At 41.7% G+C, this 22,336-nt stretch overlaps 1 protein-coding gene across 1 annotated transcript in view; it reads left to right on the top strand.

Moving 5' to 3' along the window:
- Positions 1-22,336, top strand: part of GRIA1 (glutamate ionotropic receptor AMPA type subunit 1) — a 129,018-nt gene that overhangs the window by 81,781 nt on the left and 24,901 nt on the right. Inside the window, exons 6-11 of the mRNA XM_013953652.2 lie at positions 477-638; positions 1,771-1,938; positions 5,648-5,752; positions 7,909-8,019; positions 8,974-9,180; positions 11,286-11,656. Of these exons, the coding sequence (XP_013809106.2) occupies positions 477-638; positions 1,771-1,938; positions 5,648-5,752; positions 7,909-8,019; positions 8,974-9,180; positions 11,286-11,656 (1,124 nt within the window). The remainder of the gene's footprint in view (positions 1-476; positions 639-1,770; positions 1,939-5,647; positions 5,753-7,908; positions 8,020-8,973; positions 9,181-11,285; positions 11,657-22,336) is intronic.

Below are 22,336 nucleotides of genomic sequence, written 5' to 3'. Positions count from 1 at the left end.
TTTAACCTACTGAAAATTCATTATTCAGGATTTGTTTTTTCTGCAAACCGTAACTTGAAAAGGAGTTGCCTCTCCATTGGTAACTGAATGCATAAAAGCTAGAGATGGCTGAATAATTATTTCTAATAAATGTTTGTTGAGAATTTTGATATTTTCATCCAAGCATTATCTGAAATATATTTTTCCATTATTCTGCTAGCTTTCTTGCAAAGGAGCTATTATTAATATGACTATTCATCTCTGGATGGAAACAGCAGGATGCATCCCGCTCAGAGCCCTCCTGTTGCCTGTGAGAAAGGCAAATTCACCCCATGGTGTGGGAAATGGACCTTGTCCTAGAGTTCAGGATCTTGCTTAGCAGAGGGAAGAGATTTTTCTAAGCCAGCTGCCTTATTCATAGATAGGCAGGTTTCCTATTATCCACCCAGAAATGTGTTCCTCCGATGACCTTCTCTTGTTTTTGTCTCCTGTACTAGGGATTCATGGATATTGACCTGACAAAATTCAAGGAGAGTGGAGCCAATGTCACTGGCTTCCAGCTGGTGAATTACACAGATGCTGTTCCAGCTAGGATCATGCAGCAGTGGAAGAATAATGATGCCAGGGAACATCCTCGTGTGGACTGGAAGAGGCCAAAGGCAAGTGGTATAGAAAACCGTTTAATTTAGGCAGGGTCTTGCCTCTTTGTGATCACACTGAGCTCTTGAATCTTGCTTTTCTTGCTCCTAAAACCCTGTCACTTAATATAGTTGTGAACTTTATCCACTCCATGTGTCTCAACACTGTCTGAATGTTACTAAGCAGTAGCTGCTGCCTGCTAAGAAATGCACAAGATGATAGTGTATTCACTCAGTCTTCCAGTTTTCACCCTTCTTAAAGCTAAGGATTAAACATCTCCTCCTGTTTAGGATTAAAAAAAACAAAAAACTCACTAGCTCCTTAACTGTTGACTTGTTTGCTAGATCTCTAATGATAATAAATTCTCTCCAGATTTTCTTACCAAGCATTTCAAGTCACTGTACAACAGCCAACAAGTATATGTTAATTCCTGACACAAAAGACTGAAGCTGTCAAGAAGGGAGAAACGGGTTGTTTTTTTTCTATTTGACATTTGAAAACAAATATACACACTTGTGGCAAACACCTAGAAATAGAAATGGCAACCTTGGAAAAATGAGTTTGAGAAAGTTGCAAACAAATAAATTGGTAGATGATCAAGGAATTAACTCTAATGGTTGCCATTCACCCTAGAGTTTTATACTGTTTCCTATACAAGTTTCTGCTTGAATAAACTCATCTTTTGCATAATTTTTGCTTATTCAAGCAGAGTTTTCTGGTTTCCATATAAGACCAGAAAGGGTGACATATCTTTTATTTTTGAGTATCATATAGCCTCATATTCACACTGTATAATGTATTTCTTAGAAGCTCATTTTCATGAATCTAACTAAATAGAAAGACTCAGGTAAGAGGTGAATGCCTTGTAAGGTTCAGGGAGCACAATCTGATGGCAATTCAGCTAGAACAAAAGGCAAGCACAGCAGCCCTTAGTCCTGCATCAGGAGCTGCTCTTTCCCTCTCGAATCCTCTGGGGTACAAGGTTCCAACTTTCAGAAGTCAACAAGACAGTAGTGATTAGAGGAAGTGAGATGCTGGAAGGATAAAAACAGAACAAAACCATCTGAAAACTTGCCGTGAGGAGAACCACTGTAACAAGCATGAGGGCAGCTAACCCTAACGAACGATGTGCAACTCCCCTTCTCTTTCTAGTACACGTCTGCTCTTACTTACGACGGGGTTCGGGTGATGGCAGAGGCGTTTCAGAACCTGCGGAGGCAGAGGATTGACATCTCCCGTCGCGGGAATGCCGGGGACTGTCTCGCCAACCCAGCTGTCCCCTGGGGCCAAGGCATTGACATTCAGAGAGCACTGCAGCAGGTTAGACACCGAGCCAATGCCGGTCGCGGACATTCGTACAATAACGGATGGGAAGCTGAGGTGGGGCTGGGGAAGACGGATGCTTAGCAGCAGAAATGCCAAAAGGCTCAAGCAGACTGAGGAATGGGTCTTTCCAGATTAGAGTCAGGTCTCTAAAAGAGCTCAGGAATGCCCTTGTTTCCTTTAATTTCTGTTGGAGTTCTGGGATTGAAAAGCCACAATACTCTCCCATGAAATCATATTTCCCTATTTTTATCTTCACCACTACCTCAAATCATGTTTTTTGAAGCTCCTTCAATTCTTTGTGAGCTTGGCTTCAGTTCCAGACTATTAATGAAGTTCAAAGCTATGTGAATTTTGCCTTATGTGTTCGCTTTTGTCAGAATGTTTTCAAAGCCAAAATTACAGCTTGTTTCTTACTGTAAGGATTGGTAAGAGTCTTAATAACAGCCATTTTGAAAATTTATTCCTTAATAATTTGAAAATCTTCCTTTTGCATGCTGCATAAAACTTTAGATTTTGAATAAGCAAAATCTAAACTAAACTTATAGCAAGATGGAAAAACATCAAACTTACCAAAGATGTAGCAAGGCAGTACACTTCAAAATTTCATTAAACCTCAAGACTGACATTCATTGCTAGTGTTCTTCTTTTTTCAGACGTATACTCTACTTTTTTCTCATAGTTTGTGCTAAATTTATTTCAAAAATAGATGATTCCTTGGAAATACTGTTAGTTCAGTGTTATCCAAATATAGCTTATCCCATCTTCTTTCCTTAACTATGAAGGCAAGAAGAACAAAATTAGCTTGGTTATTTTGTGCCACACATAAATTTTGCCAAGTATTTTGTTTTGATTTGGTTTGAGTTTACTGGTAAATAAGGATTCTTTTAAAACCAAATCTTACACTTGATTTGATTTGATTGCTTGGATTTGATTTATTCCCAGGCCTGCTATTGACTGTCTGTGTGACCTTGGGCAAATCACTGTCATAGCTTTTCCAAATTCTTATAATAAAATCAGCCTCCTTGATGCATTAGGGAGATCGGTTACCTAATAAACATGAAATACTTGGAAGTCATCTGATGAACCATGGGCACTCAAGCATTTTCCTTCATTGTATTTACGAGAAGAGGAGATTAAAATTAGATCTGCTTGGAAAATACAATTTTGTGTGTGTGTGTGTGTGTGTGAAAATCTGAAGTTTGCCTCTCATCTCTTCATTAAGGCAATTTCAAAACTCTTCATTTTTTAACAGCAGTGCATTTGAGCAAAGAACACAAAGAACTACTTGCAAAATTTGTTTCTTTACCATTGAAAAATTACCATTGAAAAATTATCATTCTCCAAATGTTTGACCAGTTTAATCATGATGATCAGAATAAAAGGCTCTGAAACTTGTAGGAGAAGAAGGAAATTCCTTGGGAAGTTTTAACTATGAATTTAATAATCATCTAGCACTTAGTATTGTAGCAATAGCTACATTATAGAAAGAGGCAGATGGAAATAGAAAGAGTTTATGATTAGACTGAGGGTTTGAGTTATCCATTCTACAAAGATTCACAATTACAGCAATTCTTACGTATATTCACAGTGTGCTTTTTCTTCACCTTCCATTTGCTAATGCCTAAAATTTTATGATCTGTTTAAAAGAAAAAAAGTTTCTCTACTCAAATGTCTTGAATAAGCTCCTGAATTGCCTCATTTCTGTTTAGTGTAGGAAGGAGTCATGGATGGCAGGAGCAAAAATGAAAAGCAATTTCAAATAGTCTGCAATTTTTCAGAAACAGAAATCTAACACATTTGAGAAAAATGTATGCTTTTATTAAAGAAAGGTAAGATTTTTTTGCAAGAGATGCTCACAAAATATTACTTTAATCCAATCCCTTGAGGCTTCAGTTCTACTTTGAAAAGATTATAATTATTTTTGACAGATTTTTTTTATAATCTTATTTTGTAACCAGATCTACAAAGTAGAAAGCCAGTCCCCAGCTGCTGAATAAACCTGTAAACCAGAAGGCACTCAATAGCACCCTTCCCTTCCAGCTTGTCCGGCACTAGAACCATACACAAATGTGCTGAAATGCTGCACATGTCCACTTTGCTTTAGTGGTGCTTCGCACTGTTGAAATCAGTCCTCTGATTCCAAGGGCAAGCTATTCTCACTACAAAAAGAGACAAATATGTGTGCATCAATGAGAAAGAGCTGCATCTAGCTGATGAAAGGACAGTTTTGGTCAAGCAAGCAAGTTTTGAGAGGAGTCTCAGAGGAAGGGTAGATGACTCCAGCCTTGTGGGGAGAAACCCCTTTTGCCATTTAAGTGCTGTGGGGATATCACAGGGTTAAGATTTCTTCCATACACATAAAAGGAATAGGGGTTGTGCACTAGTCTTTATAGTGTATGAAGCTATAATGCAGGAGCACCCTGTGGCCTGAGTTTCAGAGTCACTCAGGACCTGAAAAGAAAGCCAAAGAGGCCATCAAAGGAGCAGGCGGGGGAATGCTTAGGAAAATAGTGCTATTGCAATGTTGTTCCCTGTGAGAAGGGGCACGCATGTTTCTCCAGATGTCACCGTGTATACCTCTTGACTTGAAGGAGCTTTAGAAAATACAGGCAGATGTTAGTTTTCATGACAAACCTTTGTGATAATAGCTGGAAAACAAACACAGCTTAAGCGGATTAGCAGCAGATTTCCTTCTCGATATATTCGCGTTTCTTCACCATGCGCCTTTATTCTGAGGATCTCAGAGCACTTTTCAAAAGGCAGCTAAATACCTGTTCCCATTTTACATGTGGTAACACATGAGTTTCAGGGAGAAGAGATCTGCCCAGAGTTAGTGGAAGGACTGAGAACAAACTTTTAATTCACAATCCGGTGGCCTCAGTATTCCTCCACATGGTCTCTACAGAGACCCAAACTCACACTCATATTCCTGCTTCGTGCTGCTCAGGTCTTGCATGCCGTAACTGCAGTTGTAGACTCTTTTCCACACCAGGCTGGCATGGTTGCAACAGCTCAAATGGCTGCACTGAAAGGAAAAGTTCAGGAAGTGGGATGTGATGCCTGAGCAGTGCTCTTCAGCTCAACAGTGTTATCAGCAGAGATTTATGACTCAAAGTTGCCTATGCGAATCTCATTTACAATACTAAATTGTCAGGTTTTATTAGGCTGGTGCATCGGGTAATTAAATTTGTTTTAAACTGATAGACTCCTCTCCAGCGAAGAATGGCAGCTGGGAGCTATGGCCACAGTTTCATATTTCTTGTAAATACAATTCCAGATTTGGACTGACAAGCTCTTTAGCAAAGCCTGATTTCTGGTCAGATTTAGACAATGTGACCAGACACAAAACCCAAGGAGTTCAGAGCTGATTTAGCACAGTGTCACATCCCAAGAAGTGATGGGCTCACACACATGATCTAGCTCTCGTGCCTCGCTGAGCTCAGTAACAGACCACTAAATTTTAAGAGAAGGAGCTTTATCTCATGTGTGCACATAGCCAGTCCCTGTGCCCTACTAGGCACGCTGTAAAGAGTGAAACCAAGTGGAAGCCTGGTGTTGGACAGACATCCCGTCTGCTGTATGTATCCTGGTGGATACAACTGCATTCTGCATCCTTCTGCCCCTCGCCACTCGCTGCTGCAGAACAACAACAGTGTGCAATGCTGACCAATTTCCTCTCTTCCTTGGTTTTTATGTTTTTAAGGTCCATTTTGAAGGGTTATCTGGCAACGTTCAGTTTAATGAGAAGGGACGGAGGACCAACTACACCCTGCAAGTGATTGAGATGAAACATGATGGGATCAGAAAGGTAAAATAGAGAGTGACTTCAGATCCTGTGCTAGGCACCAGCCCAGCATTTGTGTTATGGCATGGTTAGGCCTCAAAGGCCATTTCTGTTCATGAAAGCTTGCAAGGAGAGTCACTGTGAGTGTAATCCCAGCTCTCTACATGAGGAAAGCCAAGCACTAGGGAGAACTCATGGTATCTTACTATAATAATATGGAAAGGATTGTCAGGAGCAGCAATGGCATGTGTACTCAGCTGAAGAGACTGTGGAGCAGAGATTTCCAGAGTAGTGAAAGCTTGGCCCACTCAGTCCATACTGCTTCTTCTTACTGGCAGAACATATTGGCTCAGGACCAGCTACACAACTTTGTGTTTTTGCTCCCCCACTTTTCCTTTCCAAGCAATGAAGAGAGGCAGAGCCATGCAGAATCTGTCTGCCCTAACCCATATAGATGAACCCTTTATGTTGGCCTAATTCTGCTCTCCTCGAAGTGATGAGCCATCCCACTAACCATGCCCTGATTGCTATGCAATTATTTGTGAAATTCTGGAATCTTGGTCTCTTTTTATATCCTAAGCACTTTGAAAAATCTGGCCTTTTTTAGGGGTACTGAGCCATTGAAACACAGGCCCTTTTGAAAATCTGACTCCATGAAGTTATATCCCATGTTAGATATTATCTTTCTGAAAAACAAAGAGTAACTCAGTTTTTCTACAAATAGAGGACATCTACTAAATAATTTGGAATGCAGCATTTACTGGAACCCATCTGCACCCCCTCACTCCCCAGAAAAATAAAATATATGTTTGAAACTAAGAAAAACTTCAAATGACAGTAGTTCCACCTTTACAGGTTGAACTCCCTGTGCCTCAATTCACGCTTGCCCCTGAGAGCAGCAGATGTGAGATCAGAGCCCACCATAGAGTCAAGCATGAATCAGCAGTGTCATGCAAAAAAAGCAAGTTTCTCACTGAGAAACAGAAGGAGCATTTTTTCTAAAATATGCAAAGTGATCTTCCTGCTGTACTTGGTATTCATAAGAGGTATTATTTGAGCTTGGGGCTCTGAACTTCAAGAAAGATGTTGGCAAACTGGAGGGAGTCTAGAGGAGAAGAAATAGAATGGCTAAATGTCTTGATTTTGCTGTGTATTTACTGACAGAAGTGATATTTATTTAGAAGTCACATCCATTACTGCCAAGATTGTAGATCCTCTAAGTAGTGCAAAACAAATATACATATCTCCATTTATGTTGCGCAAGGACAGAGCTTTGGAAGCTCTTTCCTCACCTTCTTTTCTTTTTCTCTGTGCAGTGAAGAGAGTTGAGAAGCCTGAGTAGAGCTTTTCTCTTCTTGAATTGTTATGATCTCTAATCTGCCATCAGCAGGCTCCTGGTCGTGCCCTGTGTTAATACCCCTTCCCATTTACTGTAGTAAGAAATCCCTTCCACATGACCAGAGCTCAGGCAACTTCATACTTACATGAGGTGATGGAAAGCCTCTTATAAAATCAAGCCCTCAAAGTGGATAACCTCAAAGATGATCTTCCTATTGATCTTTGCTGGCACCCTGCTTTGCCTGCAAGCAGTGATAGTTCAGACCGAATCCCTGATTATTAATAAGCACAGCTTAACATGGAAATTCTGCCTGTTACAGCTGTTTAGTTTTATTCATAACTCCAAACTTTTTGACATTTTCCAGGGTTTGTTTCTTTCTTGCTTGAATTTTTGTCCTGTTTTTTTCAAGATGTCCTGAGAGTCAGCCCTATGTTCATGCAGGCTTTCAGCTGTGGGATAGCATTTGATTGACCTATAAGATCTGGACGTGCAGCAGGCATGCTCGCCACTAGAAAAATACGAAGAACTTATCACAAAGGGGATGTGGGGAGAGGGCAGGGAATTGCGATAATTCCCCAGTGCTGTGTTCTAGTTGTTTTTATGTGCTTAGATGCACTCTGCTACCCTGCACATGATGTACGTTATTCTCAGGATGGAGGCATGGCAGGAAGGGGTAGTTCCTGGTTCCACTGGCAAAAGAGATCAAAACTTCAGGAGATGAGATCTCTGTTTGGGTATGAATATGCAGAGAGAGCTGACTTTTCTAGGCCTATCCTGTTAGTGTAACTTGGTTAATATATGAAAGACATATTGGTGAGATGTCCCGGTCTGTATTTGGCAGATTGGTTATTGGAATGAAGATGAGAAGTTAGTTCCAGCAGCCATGGATACTCAAAGCGGCAATGAGTCCACAAGTCTTCAGAACAGGACTTACATAGTCACAACTATCCTAGTAAGTTCTTGACTTCTATTCCAGCTCTCCCTCTCCCCCTCTGCTGGTGTGCTAGCTCCCTCTTCCCTCTTGCATGCTTTCCTTTGTAATATATAATTTATATAATAATAGTAACAACAACAACAACACTTACTGCTTCCTGTTGGGTCCATAAAGGTATCTCAAAATTGCTGTGGCTAACTAAATAAGCATTTAAGGGATCTCACATGTAAGTGCAGGAAATACAAAAGATTATGTCAAGACAGTAGAGGCATCAGCATAGGTAAATTAGGAACATTATACATGTGCTTTGTATTTAGCCCACAGAATGGGGGCTGTACTTTTGAGAAGGATAGGCTAAATTATGCAGAGAGGCTGAATCATAGCTTTAAAAACAAATCTGCACTATAATCGTGAAGGAACAATAGGTGCCTCATAATATATGGTATCATGTATTGTGTCATTGCATAAACTTACCTTCCAGAAACTGATGAAATTTTATTAAGTTGTTTGTTGAATACTTACTGTGAGTCTATAGAGAAGATGACACAGTACCCAAACCCAGTTAAACATCTCTAGGGCTCTCTCCTGCCAAGCAAATTTGATTCTGCCAGTGCCCACATAGATAGACATGCCTCTAAAAATTCACTGGTTGGACGCACTAAATATCCTTTGTGGAACAGCACTGAAAGGCTGTTGCCCAAATACCACCAGCTACTATGTTCTCATCAGGTCTGTCACAACAGGAGCTACCCCCAATTCTGTACAACTAAATAGAAAAGGCCGTAATAAAAATCACCCTTACCACCTTCTAAAATGACTCCCTCATGTATTGACTGTGCCTTTTGGTAAAGGACCACAGAGCTGGGATTTTGCAAGAGGACCAGAAGCTATACACTGTGCTCTAGTCTGAGAGCCTGAGGTGCATCTCTAGAAAGGTGAAGTGTGGCTCAATTTTTGTTTTCTCTGTGCCAGGAAGACCCATATGTGATGCTCAAGAAGAATGCCAACCAGTTTGAAGGCAATGAGAGATATGAAGGCTACTGTGTGGAGCTCGCTGCGGAGATCGCCAAGCATGTTGGCTACCACTACAGGCTGGAGATTGTCAGAGATGGGAAGTATGGAGCCCGCGACCCAGACACTAAAACGTGGAACGGCATGGTGGGAGAACTGGTTTATGGGGTAAGTTTGCAACATCGACCATTGTTTTTAACTCTTGTCTTGAGAACAAATTCAAGTCCTAAAATAAAAGGGAGCCTTTCTCCTACCTGTCAACTCCTCAGCCTTCTGTCAGTGCAACCTCCCTGCTACCCCTGCTCTCTCATTAGTCTGTATTACAGGGGTCCTCAGAGCTTAATGCAACCAGCCTTCTTTTCAACAGTACTTGCAACTCTGCAGAGATCCTTTCCTGCAGAAAAGAGCTCAAAGAAGTCCTTCAAAATAAATAACAAGAGAATCTACCCCCAAACCAACACCTAGGATAACTCATTGAGCCAGCTTCTCACCCCAACTATTCTTAAAATGGTTATATCAAATAAGGTTCATCAACCTGGACAGATGTACCCTAGACACCAAAATGCTTCTCTTTGGGTATCTTCTTCTTGCTGTTATTCTTACCATAAAGATTTACATTTGTGTCTAATTTTTCACCCATTAGTCACTAAAGTTTACTGTGAGTTTTCAGAACAAGAAAAAAAACAAAACCCAGGATTTTTCCAAAGAAAAAAGATGATCTTACTGATTTGTTTTTACATTCTCTTAGGCAAAATTGAAGAAAAACTTTTGTTTGATATTTGATCACCTGATTTATTTTCTGACTTGATCAGAAAATTTTCATTCTGAAGGAGGGAAACACAGTTTTGTGCTGTAGTGAACTTTCTATGCTACCTAGTTAAGTCCTCTTTTTTTTTTTTTTCTGAGACTTGAGCTATCTCGAGGACTGAAGCTCTGTTAATGCAAATAACAAGTCCAACAAAACATTTTAATTTAGGGAGGGACAACACATCCTGTGCCCATGGAAATGTCAAAATATTTCTTTTCAACATTTCCAAAAAGATTTTTTTTCCAGCCTTTTTTGGAAGAACAAATACTGAAAGGTCAAACTTTCCCATGGGTAGAATTTCCAAATTTTACTCTATTTTATATTTGCATGATAATGGCAGGATAAAAGAAAGATACGATTTCAGACACTCAGCATATGATTGGTTGAACACTGGGACTAGACCATTTTCTGTCTAGCCACTCACTTCCATTGGTATCCAATCTCTGCAGTACTGGGGTAGGACAGGAGCTGTAGCTCGATATACAAAGCTACTGAGCCATATACACCTGTAGGTATAAGGAATGAAATGTGCCTCACCTTCCCATAGCCATGTAAAAAGTCAGGTGTCTAGCCTAAATAATTTATTTAGGCTCCCTTCATAGTCAGTGGAAAGACACAGGCAAGTCCAGCAGGTAAAACTTCGCAGCTCTGCCCAGCCATGGGAGGCAGTAGGCACTCAGCCTCTGCCCGCAGCGAGAGCATGGGTGCAGGAGCAGGATTTGGCAACCTACAGCAAACTCTGGGCAGCACTGGGAGCTCAGTCACACCCCAGCACCCACTATTTCCCAAATGGGTTTGCTCTGGTGGTTCCCCAGCTGTGGTATTTTAAGTCACCTTTCAGAAGGGCATAATTTCCCACCTGGCAGTATAGGGCACATCCGTGCCCAGACCCATCTGTCATGCCACGGGCACTAGGCACATCCTGTCCTGCCGGGAGGCCGCAGGATGTGCCCGTAGCCACTGCAATACATTTCCCTTTCCATTTTCAAGACTGACTGTGAAACGAATGGAGAGTACACATCAGTGTCACTGGAACTTTTTTCCTCTTCTCTTACATCAGTTATGCAATCAAAAAGCAGTTCCTGATGGAAGTAAACATTCTGGCATCCTTTTTCAGGCGTTTGGCCTTTCCTTGCCTCTTTTGATGTCTGGATGATAAGGCTCTTTTAGTGAAAGTCATCTACATCAGACTGCAACATCAGTGGATAAATCAGACAAGAAGAGCTAGGTGGCTGGAAAAATAAAATGCTGTGATTTCAAAACAGACCTGGTAATCAGTAGTGATAAAATGGAAATAATTCACCAATATTATGGGCTGCTTCTTTTTAACATTTCTCTTGCAGTTCTTTTTGTCTGGTTACTTCTCAAGTAGTGGAGGTAAACAGAGATCCAAGAAAAGGAACTGGAGCTGATAGATGTATTTTATCCTCAAAATGCAAATCTCTTCTTTGTCTCTGCTTTTCAGAGGGCCGATGTGGCTGTGGCACCGTTAACCATCACTCTGGTTCGAGAAGAAGTTATAGACTTTTCCAAACCGTTTATGAGCTTAGGTATCTCTATCATGATAAAAAAACCTCAGAAGTCCAAACCAGGAGTTTTTTCCTTTCTGGATCCTTTGGCTTATGAGATATGGATGTGCATTGTTTTTGCCTACATTGGAGTAAGCGTTGTCCTCTTCCTGGTCAGTCGCTTCAGCCCGTATGAGTGGCACACTGAGGAGTTCGAGGAAGGACGGGACCAACCAGCCAATGACCAGACGAATGAGTTTGGGATATTCAACAGTCTCTGGTTCTCCCTAGGAGCTTTTATGCAGCAAGGATGTGATATTTCTCCAAGGTGGGTTACCTTCCTCTGCAAACCTTCTTCTAATTCATGTGGTTTGATCTTTTTGCATGCCTTGGAGCTGAACAGATTGTTCTCTGACTTTCCTTCCTTTTCTGAATCAGTGTTATAGATTTAGAAAGGATCCAAGGGTTCACAGGTCTCACAGCTATGAACTTAGGACCTCAAACAAAATGACAGCCCTTTAAAAATGCCATCCTAAATTTATACTGGGGTGGGGAGGTTCTTTGGGGGAAATTTACAGAAATGCAAACCAGATTTTCTAAGCCACCCGTTCACAATCAATTTTTGTTTTTTTATTTTGTTGCCGTTAGAAAAAAGTCTTTCTAGCATAATAGGGAAGCTCTAAAATTCCGGTAAAGTAAGGAGAAATAACACAATAGGTGCTCAGTGAAAGGTTATATAGTCTGTGCCAAAGATTATGGAGCACACTGAGTGGCTTTAAGTATTACTGGCCTTTGGAAAGGTCAGAGAAGTACAGTGTTTTCCTCTTGTTCCCATTTCAGTCAATAGTTCAGCTGTGTGTGTCACCTAAAGTCCAATAGGGCCCAAAGTCCAAAGTGTTCCCAAAGGGCCTTTTGATGGAATCATTTATTCTTTGTATAAATTAAAGACTCTTGTGATTACTCATAGGTAATTTTTCTTGGAAAAGTTGGCATAATATTGTAAGGTGGCTGAAAAACTGAGTGAAATGCAGAAGATGTAAATCTGTGATAGAGACTGGAGCAGATACTTACTTGTAAATGATGCCTGGAAACTCCTCCTTCCTTTTTGAAATCTATATTCCCACCAGTCTTGTGAAAAAGATTTTGCCTGTCACAGTAGCCTGTGATACACATTTCTTCTCAATGCCTTGTTCATGCAAAAGCAAAAAGAAAACAAGAATTAAAAAGCACGGGAACTAAATAGCTATGAGCGTGGCTCTAATAGGTTCTGCAGTCTGTTTGTACAAGTTGCACCTCCTGCAAGTAATGTCTGCGATACCTGAGGACTCTGTTCCTTGCCGCCAGAGTACATTCATGAGGGGCGACCCGGGATAAGGTTTTCAACACCTTTAGTGTTTTGTGCTAAGGGCAGAGGTGCTTAGGATCTACAGTGGCTATGGCCTTGCATGTGGATCGTAAACACCCATCACCTCCGAGAGGTCTGCTCCGGGCATTAGCGGGAGGGAGTGCCCATGGGCAGTCCAGGCGCTGGTGCCTTTGGGAATTATTGGCCTGACCTGCTGCAAGGTCCCGGCCACACAGAGGGTGGACATGTGCTGTCAGGGGCTGCTGCCCCTCTGCCCGTCCTGGTTTAGGTTCAGACCCTTTATGGCCTGGCTAGACTCAAAGCAGAGGTACTGCCAGTCACGAGGAGTCTACAGGCGAAGCGTTTTCTGCATTTACACGCTGTAGTGACGTCTAAAGTGATGCTCTGAGAAAAGAGGGAGGCAAAGAGGCCTTTTGTTTTCTTTTTTCCCCATCCAGTTTTGGTTTTGTTTCCCTTCTGTTTGGAGGAAATTTCAGTGGAGACCCGTTTGTTCTGGGTGAACGCGATAGATGGAAGTTCGTTTCACACGTGCCAGGATGGCATTGAAGCGCTGGGGAGGAGAAGGAGGCACGACTCAGTGCAAGCCACGGCAGCGTTGCGTGGCTCCGTGCGGCTCCCAGGGGTGGCAAGGCACCACTGTCCTGGCTGCTGGACGCTTGGCTGTCCAAATGTTCATGGATGCTGGATAGTGGGGAAATAAGAGCCTGCAGGGCACTTTGATAGCAGCACCTTTTATCAATATGTTTTATCATCAGATCTTTGATTATTCGGAGTCTAGCAGGGGCACTCAGAAAGTCTTACCAGCAGAGGGAATTCAACATTACTGCCATCTTGTAACACAGCCCCGTGTGTTAGGATCAGGTTATTGCTGTTTTTATTCTCATTGTCGTTGTTGTCATCATAATTCTTATTCAGGAAAGAGAATGTCTTCCTTTGGGGACGTTTTGATAGACAGTTTCTGTTCCAGGGAGAAGTGTGGAGAGGTGAAAAGCGGAGACTTTGCAGAATAGCAAATTTTGAAACATCTTCAGTAAAAAGTGTTGGGGAGGAGTCAGTGGTTTTGATCCAAATTAAAAGATTTGCTATAGCTGAACGACACACTTTGAATCACCATTTCAAAGCGTTGTTTAATTTTGCTTTGAAATGGAAAATCAAAATGATTGTGTCATTGTTATTTTGATGTTGTTAATTTGATCCTTCTGATAATGAAAAATTACAGTTTCATTGAAATCAATATATTCCTGTGGAGCAGAAGAGCGTTTTCTAACTGCAAGTATTTGAAAGCAAGAGAAAACTTGAAAACTGAAAAACTGGAATTATTATAACTCCCAGCACTCTGAGTACAGTTTCTTGTGATAGTTGCAAGTGGAGGGGAACATTTTGGTGACATGTGAACGCAAGGAGGAAGCAGAAGAGTGAGAATTCCCGTAGGATGTTGTTGTACAGAAAGGCTCCGAGTTCTCTCTGTATTTCACATGCATTTTTCACACGAACCTAGTGCAGAATTTCTGTGACACATCCCTTAGAAATGAATGCTTGGTAAAACTACATTGTGGGCAGGTGGAGGGGATCTGCTCTATTCCAATATATGTTCTATATGGTTGCTTCTAAACTTATCACTATAATCTCTCAGCATCTCCCCAGTAATGTATTGATCAACATAAATAACTTCTGTTATACATCTGTTCTGTCATTCTCTCCTCAGCAGAAAGGAGCAAGTGCAGGGGTGTATTTTGTTTTTGTAGAGGTTTTGGTTTGTTTATTTCAGTTTTGTTTTGGGAAGGAGTAGGGGAAATTTGTCTGGAGATTTTTTTCTAGAGCATTTTTGTTTTAAGTGCATATGCCACTATGTATTTACCTAAAAGACATGTAAGATCAAAACTGCAGATGCATCATTCAGCCCAGCAGGTGGTGAGGTTTGCAGCAACTCCTTGCTGCTATAAAAATGCGTTCCTCTCTCTCAGACCAGTCCTCAGGGAAGTTTGGTCCCCCCACAGAGACCAAATTTGCTTTTGAAAGAGATTTGGATCCTGTAAAAAGGACAGACTTAGTAGCCAGGATGTTAATCGACTTTTAAATATGCTGGTCACAAGCTAACAAGCAACCCAAAGCATCCCAAATTCACCCCCGTGACTAGTTGCTCATCATATATGACCAGTGAGGTGGAGAGCCATGATGGTCCAACCAGTTTGCATCCTAGCTGGGTGCAGATGTTGGAGTGGCCAGAGAGACGATCCACCCTTATGGGACTTGAGGTGAAGGAAGTGGTGGCCACAGCACCATTTTCCATCAGAGCCTGATAAACACTTGCTGGCCAAATTAGAAGCAGGTAGACCTCGTACCTAGACTTGCCTTTGACTACACTGAGCCCTGCCTTTCAATATGGAAACTTCTGTGCCTGTGATCAGCCTTATGCAGTTCACACCTAAAAAACACAAAAAAATTTCCAAGCAATGCTCCCACTCTTCTCTGTGCCATGCCAGAGAAGAATTAAATTGTAATTTCTGAAAATAAGAAGAGCAACATTGGAGATTAGCATACCAAAACACTGCATGTGTCCCAGAATGTCACAAGCAAGACTGGAGGCTGCAGGACTTTATAAAATATTACTGAACCATGGGGATAGTAGCTCAGAGTCGAGGAGATGGGTGAAGCCAGTCATTACCACGTGGAATAATTTGTCCTGGATGAGGAGAGAAGATGGTTCCAGTCATTGAAACACAGCAGAATGGGGGAAAAGCAACAGTTTGGGGTTGTGAGTAGTTTCATGTATATGTTTATGGGGAGAAATCAGTAAAGTCTGAAACAGGCCATAAACCATTAGGCTGTGCAAAGTGCCACCTAAACTTCAGAAAACAGTCATGAAATTGCAAAAGCACTCATTAAATGTGAAATAGAGATCCAGAAAGGAGATTCTCAGAGCGGGCATCAGAGGTAATAAATATCATGCAGCCACTAGCGAGAGCCTGCAGCAAGAGGGCTGTGAAGTAAATGTGACTCACATTGTACCATTTTTCAAAAATGCAATTTGATAAATTTTGTTTGGAGCTTAAAATAACCCCAGCCTATAAGAGCTGTGGAGAGCTGGACCTTGCTAATGTGCAGCTTCTTCATGCCACTTCCCTGCATGGGACAGATCTGAGGCCTTTTAGAAGTAAACCGAAGTGATGGCTCAGCTTCCAGACCTCCTCTGCAGCAAAATGAGCCATTCGAATATTTCACCTGCCCAACCAATTTCTTCAAGATAAATTATCTGACTGTAGTGAAAAGGATAAAAAAGCAGGGAGCAAAATTCACATTTTTGCTGTCAGCTTCCCAGCCTGGTCTTCTATTTTCTGTTATCTCAAAGTGCGTTGCTTCACAGAGTTCAAGCCCAAAGGAAGCCTCCTGCATGTTACAGACTATTAAATTTAATCCAGTTACCCTTCTTCAGAGTCAGAAAACTTATGTTTGACTAAAGTGAAATACATTTGACTAAAACATATCTTCCAGAAAGGCATTTATTCTTCCTTTGAAGACATTATGGGATAGAATATGCACAGGTTTTCGGCCAACTGACTATAGGAGTCTTGCCCCACTGGAGCTTGACAGGAGGATAAATAGCGCACAGTATCACCTAGTGAAAACAGCCATCCTCTGTGCCATGTCAGGAAAATTAAATATACCTTTCCAAAAATAAACAGAGCTTCATGGGAGCTCTCTTTAGACTGTGCTGTGGAAACCGAACACACATATATTTTGGATGCAGATCACAACACATAGTGAATAGAAGGGAAATGTATAGTCATATTATGATATGATAGGGTATTGTGTACCACTATCCACACGGTAAAGCTTGGAATCGCTCATTCTGATCTGCATTATTGAGAACAGAGCTGGAGACGTCCTGGTCAGCCTGGGCATGAAGTAAAACGGAAAATCAAACTTTCATCGCAGCTTGAGAAGGGGCATTGCTAGAGCATTAGCAAGGATGCAGGAACAGGAAGAGTTTCTGTGCTCCTGGACATGGTGCCATAAGGGAAATGGTGGGGAGCAGACCAGCATGCCCCAAAACCTGAGGGTGCTTTCTGCGTGCAAGGAGACATGGCACAAATGGGGTCCAGCCATCAACTGACTTGGGATAAAGAGGTAAACGAGACTTATCTTGTCGGCAGAGTCCAAGCCCTTGTGGCACTGCTGGACCATAGGCTCATCACAGTGGCTCGTGTTGGACCCATGGCCCCTGGCCAGAAGGGAAGGTGTGACTTAGGAAAGTTTGCTGGCTTTGATGATGAATGAATGCACTCGGAGATGGGGAGGAGAGATATAAATGCTGGCTGGTATCCAGTCAATAGATACAATCTATTATTTATATTCATCTTGTGGACATTGCTATTTGTTTTTAGTGACACAGAAATAGTGCACTCTGGCTGATCTATAGCAGGGTGCAACTGGGCTAATATTTCATTGCAGTCTCTTCCACGGGCACTCTGTTGTACTCAGTCATAGCAGTATGTATGCAGAAGAGCAAATACTGTGTTTGTTATGTACCTGTAATTAATGCTGAACATTTTCTTCTGCTATTTTTGCTGTTTATTTACATTTCTTCTTAGATCAATTGAAAAAAAAATCACAGGAGACTTCAGCAACGGAGCTGGTGGAAATAACAGTAAAATTGCTCTGCAAGTTGTTGAGGGCTTTTTTTCTAAACTAGCCTCTAGAGATTTTGAAAAATAGCAGCACTTTTAAATTTCGTCAAGATGTTCCTAGTACTGCAAGATTTTGTCTAGTTCTAGACAAGATCTAAAAGAGAAATTGGTTGGGACAGGGGTATTTTTGTTGTTTGTGAGGACTTTGATTTGAGTTGTTTCGAGGGAGTTATTTTTGTTCTGTCCTTAGTCAAGTGACACTTGCAGGGTACTTATTTTGCTAAAATTTTAGAATTAGGGAAATTAAAAGCAACTGCATTTAGCAGTTAGAAGGATTTTAATTCTTTCCTGCTATGAGGGCCAAGACTGGATGTTTATTTTGGCAACTGTTCTTGATTTCCGTAGGCATCTTCTCTCGCACTGCAAGCATCTGCCTTTCTTTTTGGCCTGATTCGCAGTTTTGGTGCCGTCCTTGCAGTATCCATTATAACCTAACAAGATTTAGCTTGTCCTAGAGAGACCCTGAAAAGCCATGCAAGCTCTCCCAAAGCAGGAGTGCCACAAGCAACAAGAAAGGGTTTGTGCTTTTTTTTCTTTGCGCCCTTTCCCCAGGAGGGTCTGGGGGAGATGGGTTTTCAGGTATGAGCCTACATGGACAGGAAAAGAAGGAGGTGAGCGTTGGCGGTACCACTTTCTGGAGAGAGACAGCATTAGCAGGGAGCAGAGTTTGCTGGCAGTGCTTTCCAAAGCCTCTTTGGAGACATGGGTGATTTTATAGCTCACCGACAGTTGGATTCACTGCACAGTCTCCAGGCAAAGGGCGTATTGGCAATGAAGGAAGTTCATCTGTTCTCTGCAAGCTCCGCATGCAACCTGCAGCTCATGCTGGAGCTGGGGACAAGGTTGGTTCAGCATCGCTTCTATTCCTGCTCCAGTATGGGGTGAATCTGGGGGACTTGGAGACTTGTCCATGGGAACAAAGCTCAGGACCATTTATTTTTGGCAGTTTGCTTGAGCTGGCTTTAAAGTTGATCTTTAAGAGTAAAAGTAGAAAATGAGGATTTTGACTTCTGGAAAAGTCTTCTTTCCTCTTAAAGGTGTACCAAATGATTTTGCAATTATCTCTACCTGGCAGAGTTAATTATGCCCAGGGAGAGAAAAATCAGGTCACAGGGTAACAGCAGTTTTTGCAAATCACCAGCAACTGATGACCGCACTTATTTCTGAAACACACTTAACCAGGGAAAGTGACTCACCAGAGGAGCAGCTTGACAAATTGCACGGTATCTAACTGAACAGTCCCCTTTGGAACTTGCACACTTCCACGGAAACCGAAATGTGGCAGCCAGGGGAAAATGGAAATTCTTTTAAAACAGTCATCCTTGTTATCTTCCTTTTCATTTGGAAAAATGCTGAAGGGTAGAGAGGACTCAAAAGGAGAAAATACTTCGCTGAGGGAATATTGTTGGGGAAATACAATTTCAACTGTAAAGGAAAAATGAATCCCTTGGATTTCCACTCTCTGCCATCTGAGAATTTCTAAACGCTCCAGAGTTATTGAATGTTGCATCCACTCATTTGCAAGCCACTATCCCAGAATGGTTCCCTTGTCACACACATGTACGCACTCTTCCACAGCTCTGACTTCAGGCCTTTACCACTGATGCTGCTGGCGGGACACCAAGAAATTTGCTGAAAGTCCTCCTATTAAGTGACAGGTTTACTAAGTGTTCCACCAGTTGTTATTAAAATAAGAAGCCAAGCACTTGAACCAAAATCAGATTTGTTAAACTAAAATTATTTTTGAAATTTAATACTTTTATCTCTTTTTTAGGATGAAATAGATGTTTCTGATATTTTTGACTGAAAAGAGCAGAAAAAATAATGGAAAATTTCAGTGACTACAAAGTGCATTGACAAGTTTTTTAATGTAATGGGAAGTTTCACTTCTCTGATGAGGAAATGGCATGTACTACATGTGTTTATAGCTCTGTACGCTAACTTAGGAACAGGAAAGTGTGAGCTAGAGCCACCTACATGGTGCAGTGGGTGCCTGAGATTTACAGCCTTTTCCCTGATTCCGACAGGAGACCCTCTGAAGCTCTGAGGACTCCCTATTACCCTGTACTCTGACTTGCTGCTTTTCAGTCATTAGCAGAGACACATTTTATTTTGTTGTTGTTGTTGTTTCCCTGTTTTGATAACCTTTGTCCCCAAGCAATAGGCTTAGCTGGGGTCTGGCATTCCCTGAGCTGCAGTCAGGACTGTGCATGGTTGCGTCTTCCTAATAGCTAGTTAGATTGCCAAGTGCTTTTGTCCTGGCGTAAGGGTTGTGTGGAGCCGAATGACCTCCATGTCCCTGAAGTGGTGTCCTTTGCAAGGCTGCCTGTCACACACTGCTTTCATGTTGGCACTCCAGAAAAATATTCTTATCTAAGATGGGAAGCCCTGAGTGTGTTTTCACAGGGAAGCCCTGTTTAAATAACTCCTCCGTATGCTGTACATCACTTTTATCAGCACTAAGATATCATCTGCACACTGTCTGGATACACAGTCAAATGAGCATTGAGCTCCTCAATTCAGATCGTTCTGGCTCCTGGCACACAGGGCATCCACAGCTGCTCTTTGCTGGTTTAGTTCCCCAGAGGTGGCCAAAACCTCGTGGCCTTCAACTGAGAGGCTCAAAGTACTTCTTTTTTTCCACAGGAGTTTGGGATTTACTATACCTGTTCTGCTTTTGTCCCAGATTTCATCACAACTACTTGTCCTGGTAACTGAGGAACCAGGAACTGGAAAAAGCAATACTATTTCCAGGAAAAGAGTGACTTTATTTAAATTTAATTTAAGATTTCAATTTAATATCTGATTAGAGCCACAGGGAATGGGCCTTCATGGTCATTTTTTAAAATACTTTTTGCTCTGAAGCTAGAACAAATGCTCTCAAGAGAGGACAACAGGAGTTTTAGTGTAGTTTACATAGATTCTGGTTTCCCAAACTGTTTGGGCACATCTGCAAATTAAATATAAATAATTATAAATAGATACAAAACCATCCCTGTTTGAAAGCAGCTGCTTTGGTTTCTGTCACTGAAGTTTCTTCTCACAAGGCCTCGTTCCTAGTGCCAAGGTCTCTGGGCTGTGTGGAGCAATCAAGGTTACACAGAGTCCCCCTGCCTCCTCCCACCTCCTTCCTTCCTTCCACCATTTGCTCTGTTTCGGCCAGAAGCTGCAGCCAAGCAAATACCTCAGCAAGGCATTTTGAGTCTGTTTTGGTCCAGCACAGAGGAGGCTTGTTAGTCAGTTGTATATTCGCAACTGTCATGATTGGGATAAGCCTAAATTGCTCTGGCTTCTCTAGGGGTCCATGAATGCACTGAGACAGAACAAGATCTTGAGCTGAGATTTTCCTCATTGGAGGGATGAGGAGCTAAATGTCTCTTGAGAGCTGTTTGGAAGAACGGACGTCTAAGAGGCCAGTGTGGTGTACCCAGCAGTTCTTGGGGAAATGAGGGTCATACTTAGAAATAGGCATAAAAGTCTTTCTGTGCTTGGACAGAGTCTGGGGTTGAAGGAGGCAGAGCATGGAGAAGCCTCTGGAGTCCTCCATGGTGGTGTCTTGGTCTTTCCTATGTTTGTGCCTGAAGCAGAGGAGCTAAGTCACAGTTAGTGCCACCTAACTCAAGCCATCAGATGGTAAGAAAGGGCATACAGCTCAGGTATGTCTCCATTTCTGTAAACAGTAACATACTTTAGGATATTCAATCTATTTAATAAAACCATCCAGTAATTCTGATTAATGCCTACTTAGAAGAGTTGCTGCTTACCCTTAGATCCGAAGGCTAAGCAGCAATAATTCAGTCATGGTAATGATAACTTACTACTTTGATCTTCAGATAAAAGAGCTTATAGAAGTGCAAAAGTGTTACATCACTGTTCTTTGGACAACTTCAAAGCATGTTATTTACACTAATAAATTCTCCCAACAAAGTCTGATGAGAAATAATAGGAGGCAAATGTGTGAACAGAAGAGTAGAGAGGATCAGGAGACAAGAGGAGTCCTCATACTGTGAATGGAAAAAGCAGTAAAAATAGGTATCTGCACGCTGTGGATACATGCAAGACGTGAAGCAGGGTCCATGAGGACCTAGGAGCAGGAGTCAAACATGAGGGATGCTCTCCCGCAGCAGGGATTTTCTCCTCTCTCTCATTTCTTGAAGTTCTCAATAAGAAGCAACATCTCAGGCTGCAGAGAGACAGAAAGAGGGAGGAGGGCTTCTTTTCATCTCAGCAGTGTTTCCAAAACCTTAAAAAAATCACCAAATGGATCTTTGCAGGTGAAATAGTGCCAGCAGAAACACTGAGCACATTTCTCCTTCGTGGATTGGGAGTTTCGGTGTTAAAAGACAGGCATTCCTGTGCACATACAGCTCTCCTAAAAGACAGCAGCTAGGAAAGCAGAGCAGAGACTCATTCTTCACCATTTCTGCAAGGGATACGATATGCCCTTGTAGAAAAAAGAAAGGCTCAAAAGTGAAAACAGAGAAAAATATTCATGGACAGTCTTTGTCAGGGATCACATTTTAAATCAGAAACAGAGAGAGAGAAAAGGAAAGATATATACAAGAATATTGCTCAGAATGGAGCCTTCTACTGCAGATAATACTCTCCTTATAGAAAAGGTTTTTTTCTCGTCAACCTGGGAATTCTTCAGAGCAAGAAGAGCTAAGGCAAGGCAGCCTGGAAAGGGTCTGAACTAGGTTATTGCAACATTGACCAGGAGTCTCAGAAGGGGAGTTCTAAACTGTGAGCACGTGTAAATGGTTAAAGAAAGGTCTTGGGAAAATAAAGAACTGGTATGTAATCCAAAATACATTAAATCTTTAAAAAGAACAGCCTTTGCATCAAGCAGACTTTGCAGAAAAGAGACAGAGGGAGAGTACAAAATCTAGCAACACAGCAAAGGAAATTAGCACAATAGGCCGTTGTTTAAAGAGAAGGATGAGTGCTGTTAAAT

The sequence above is a fragment of the Apteryx mantelli genome, chromosome 14 (genome assembly GCF_036417845.1).
Source record: "Apteryx mantelli isolate bAptMan1 chromosome 14, bAptMan1.hap1, whole genome shotgun sequence".
NCBI classification, from domain to species: domain Eukaryota; kingdom Metazoa; phylum Chordata; class Aves; order Apterygiformes; family Apterygidae; genus Apteryx; species Apteryx mantelli.
The sequence above is the reverse complement of the archived record's forward strand: the minus strand, read 5'-3'. Positions and strand labels throughout refer to the sequence as shown.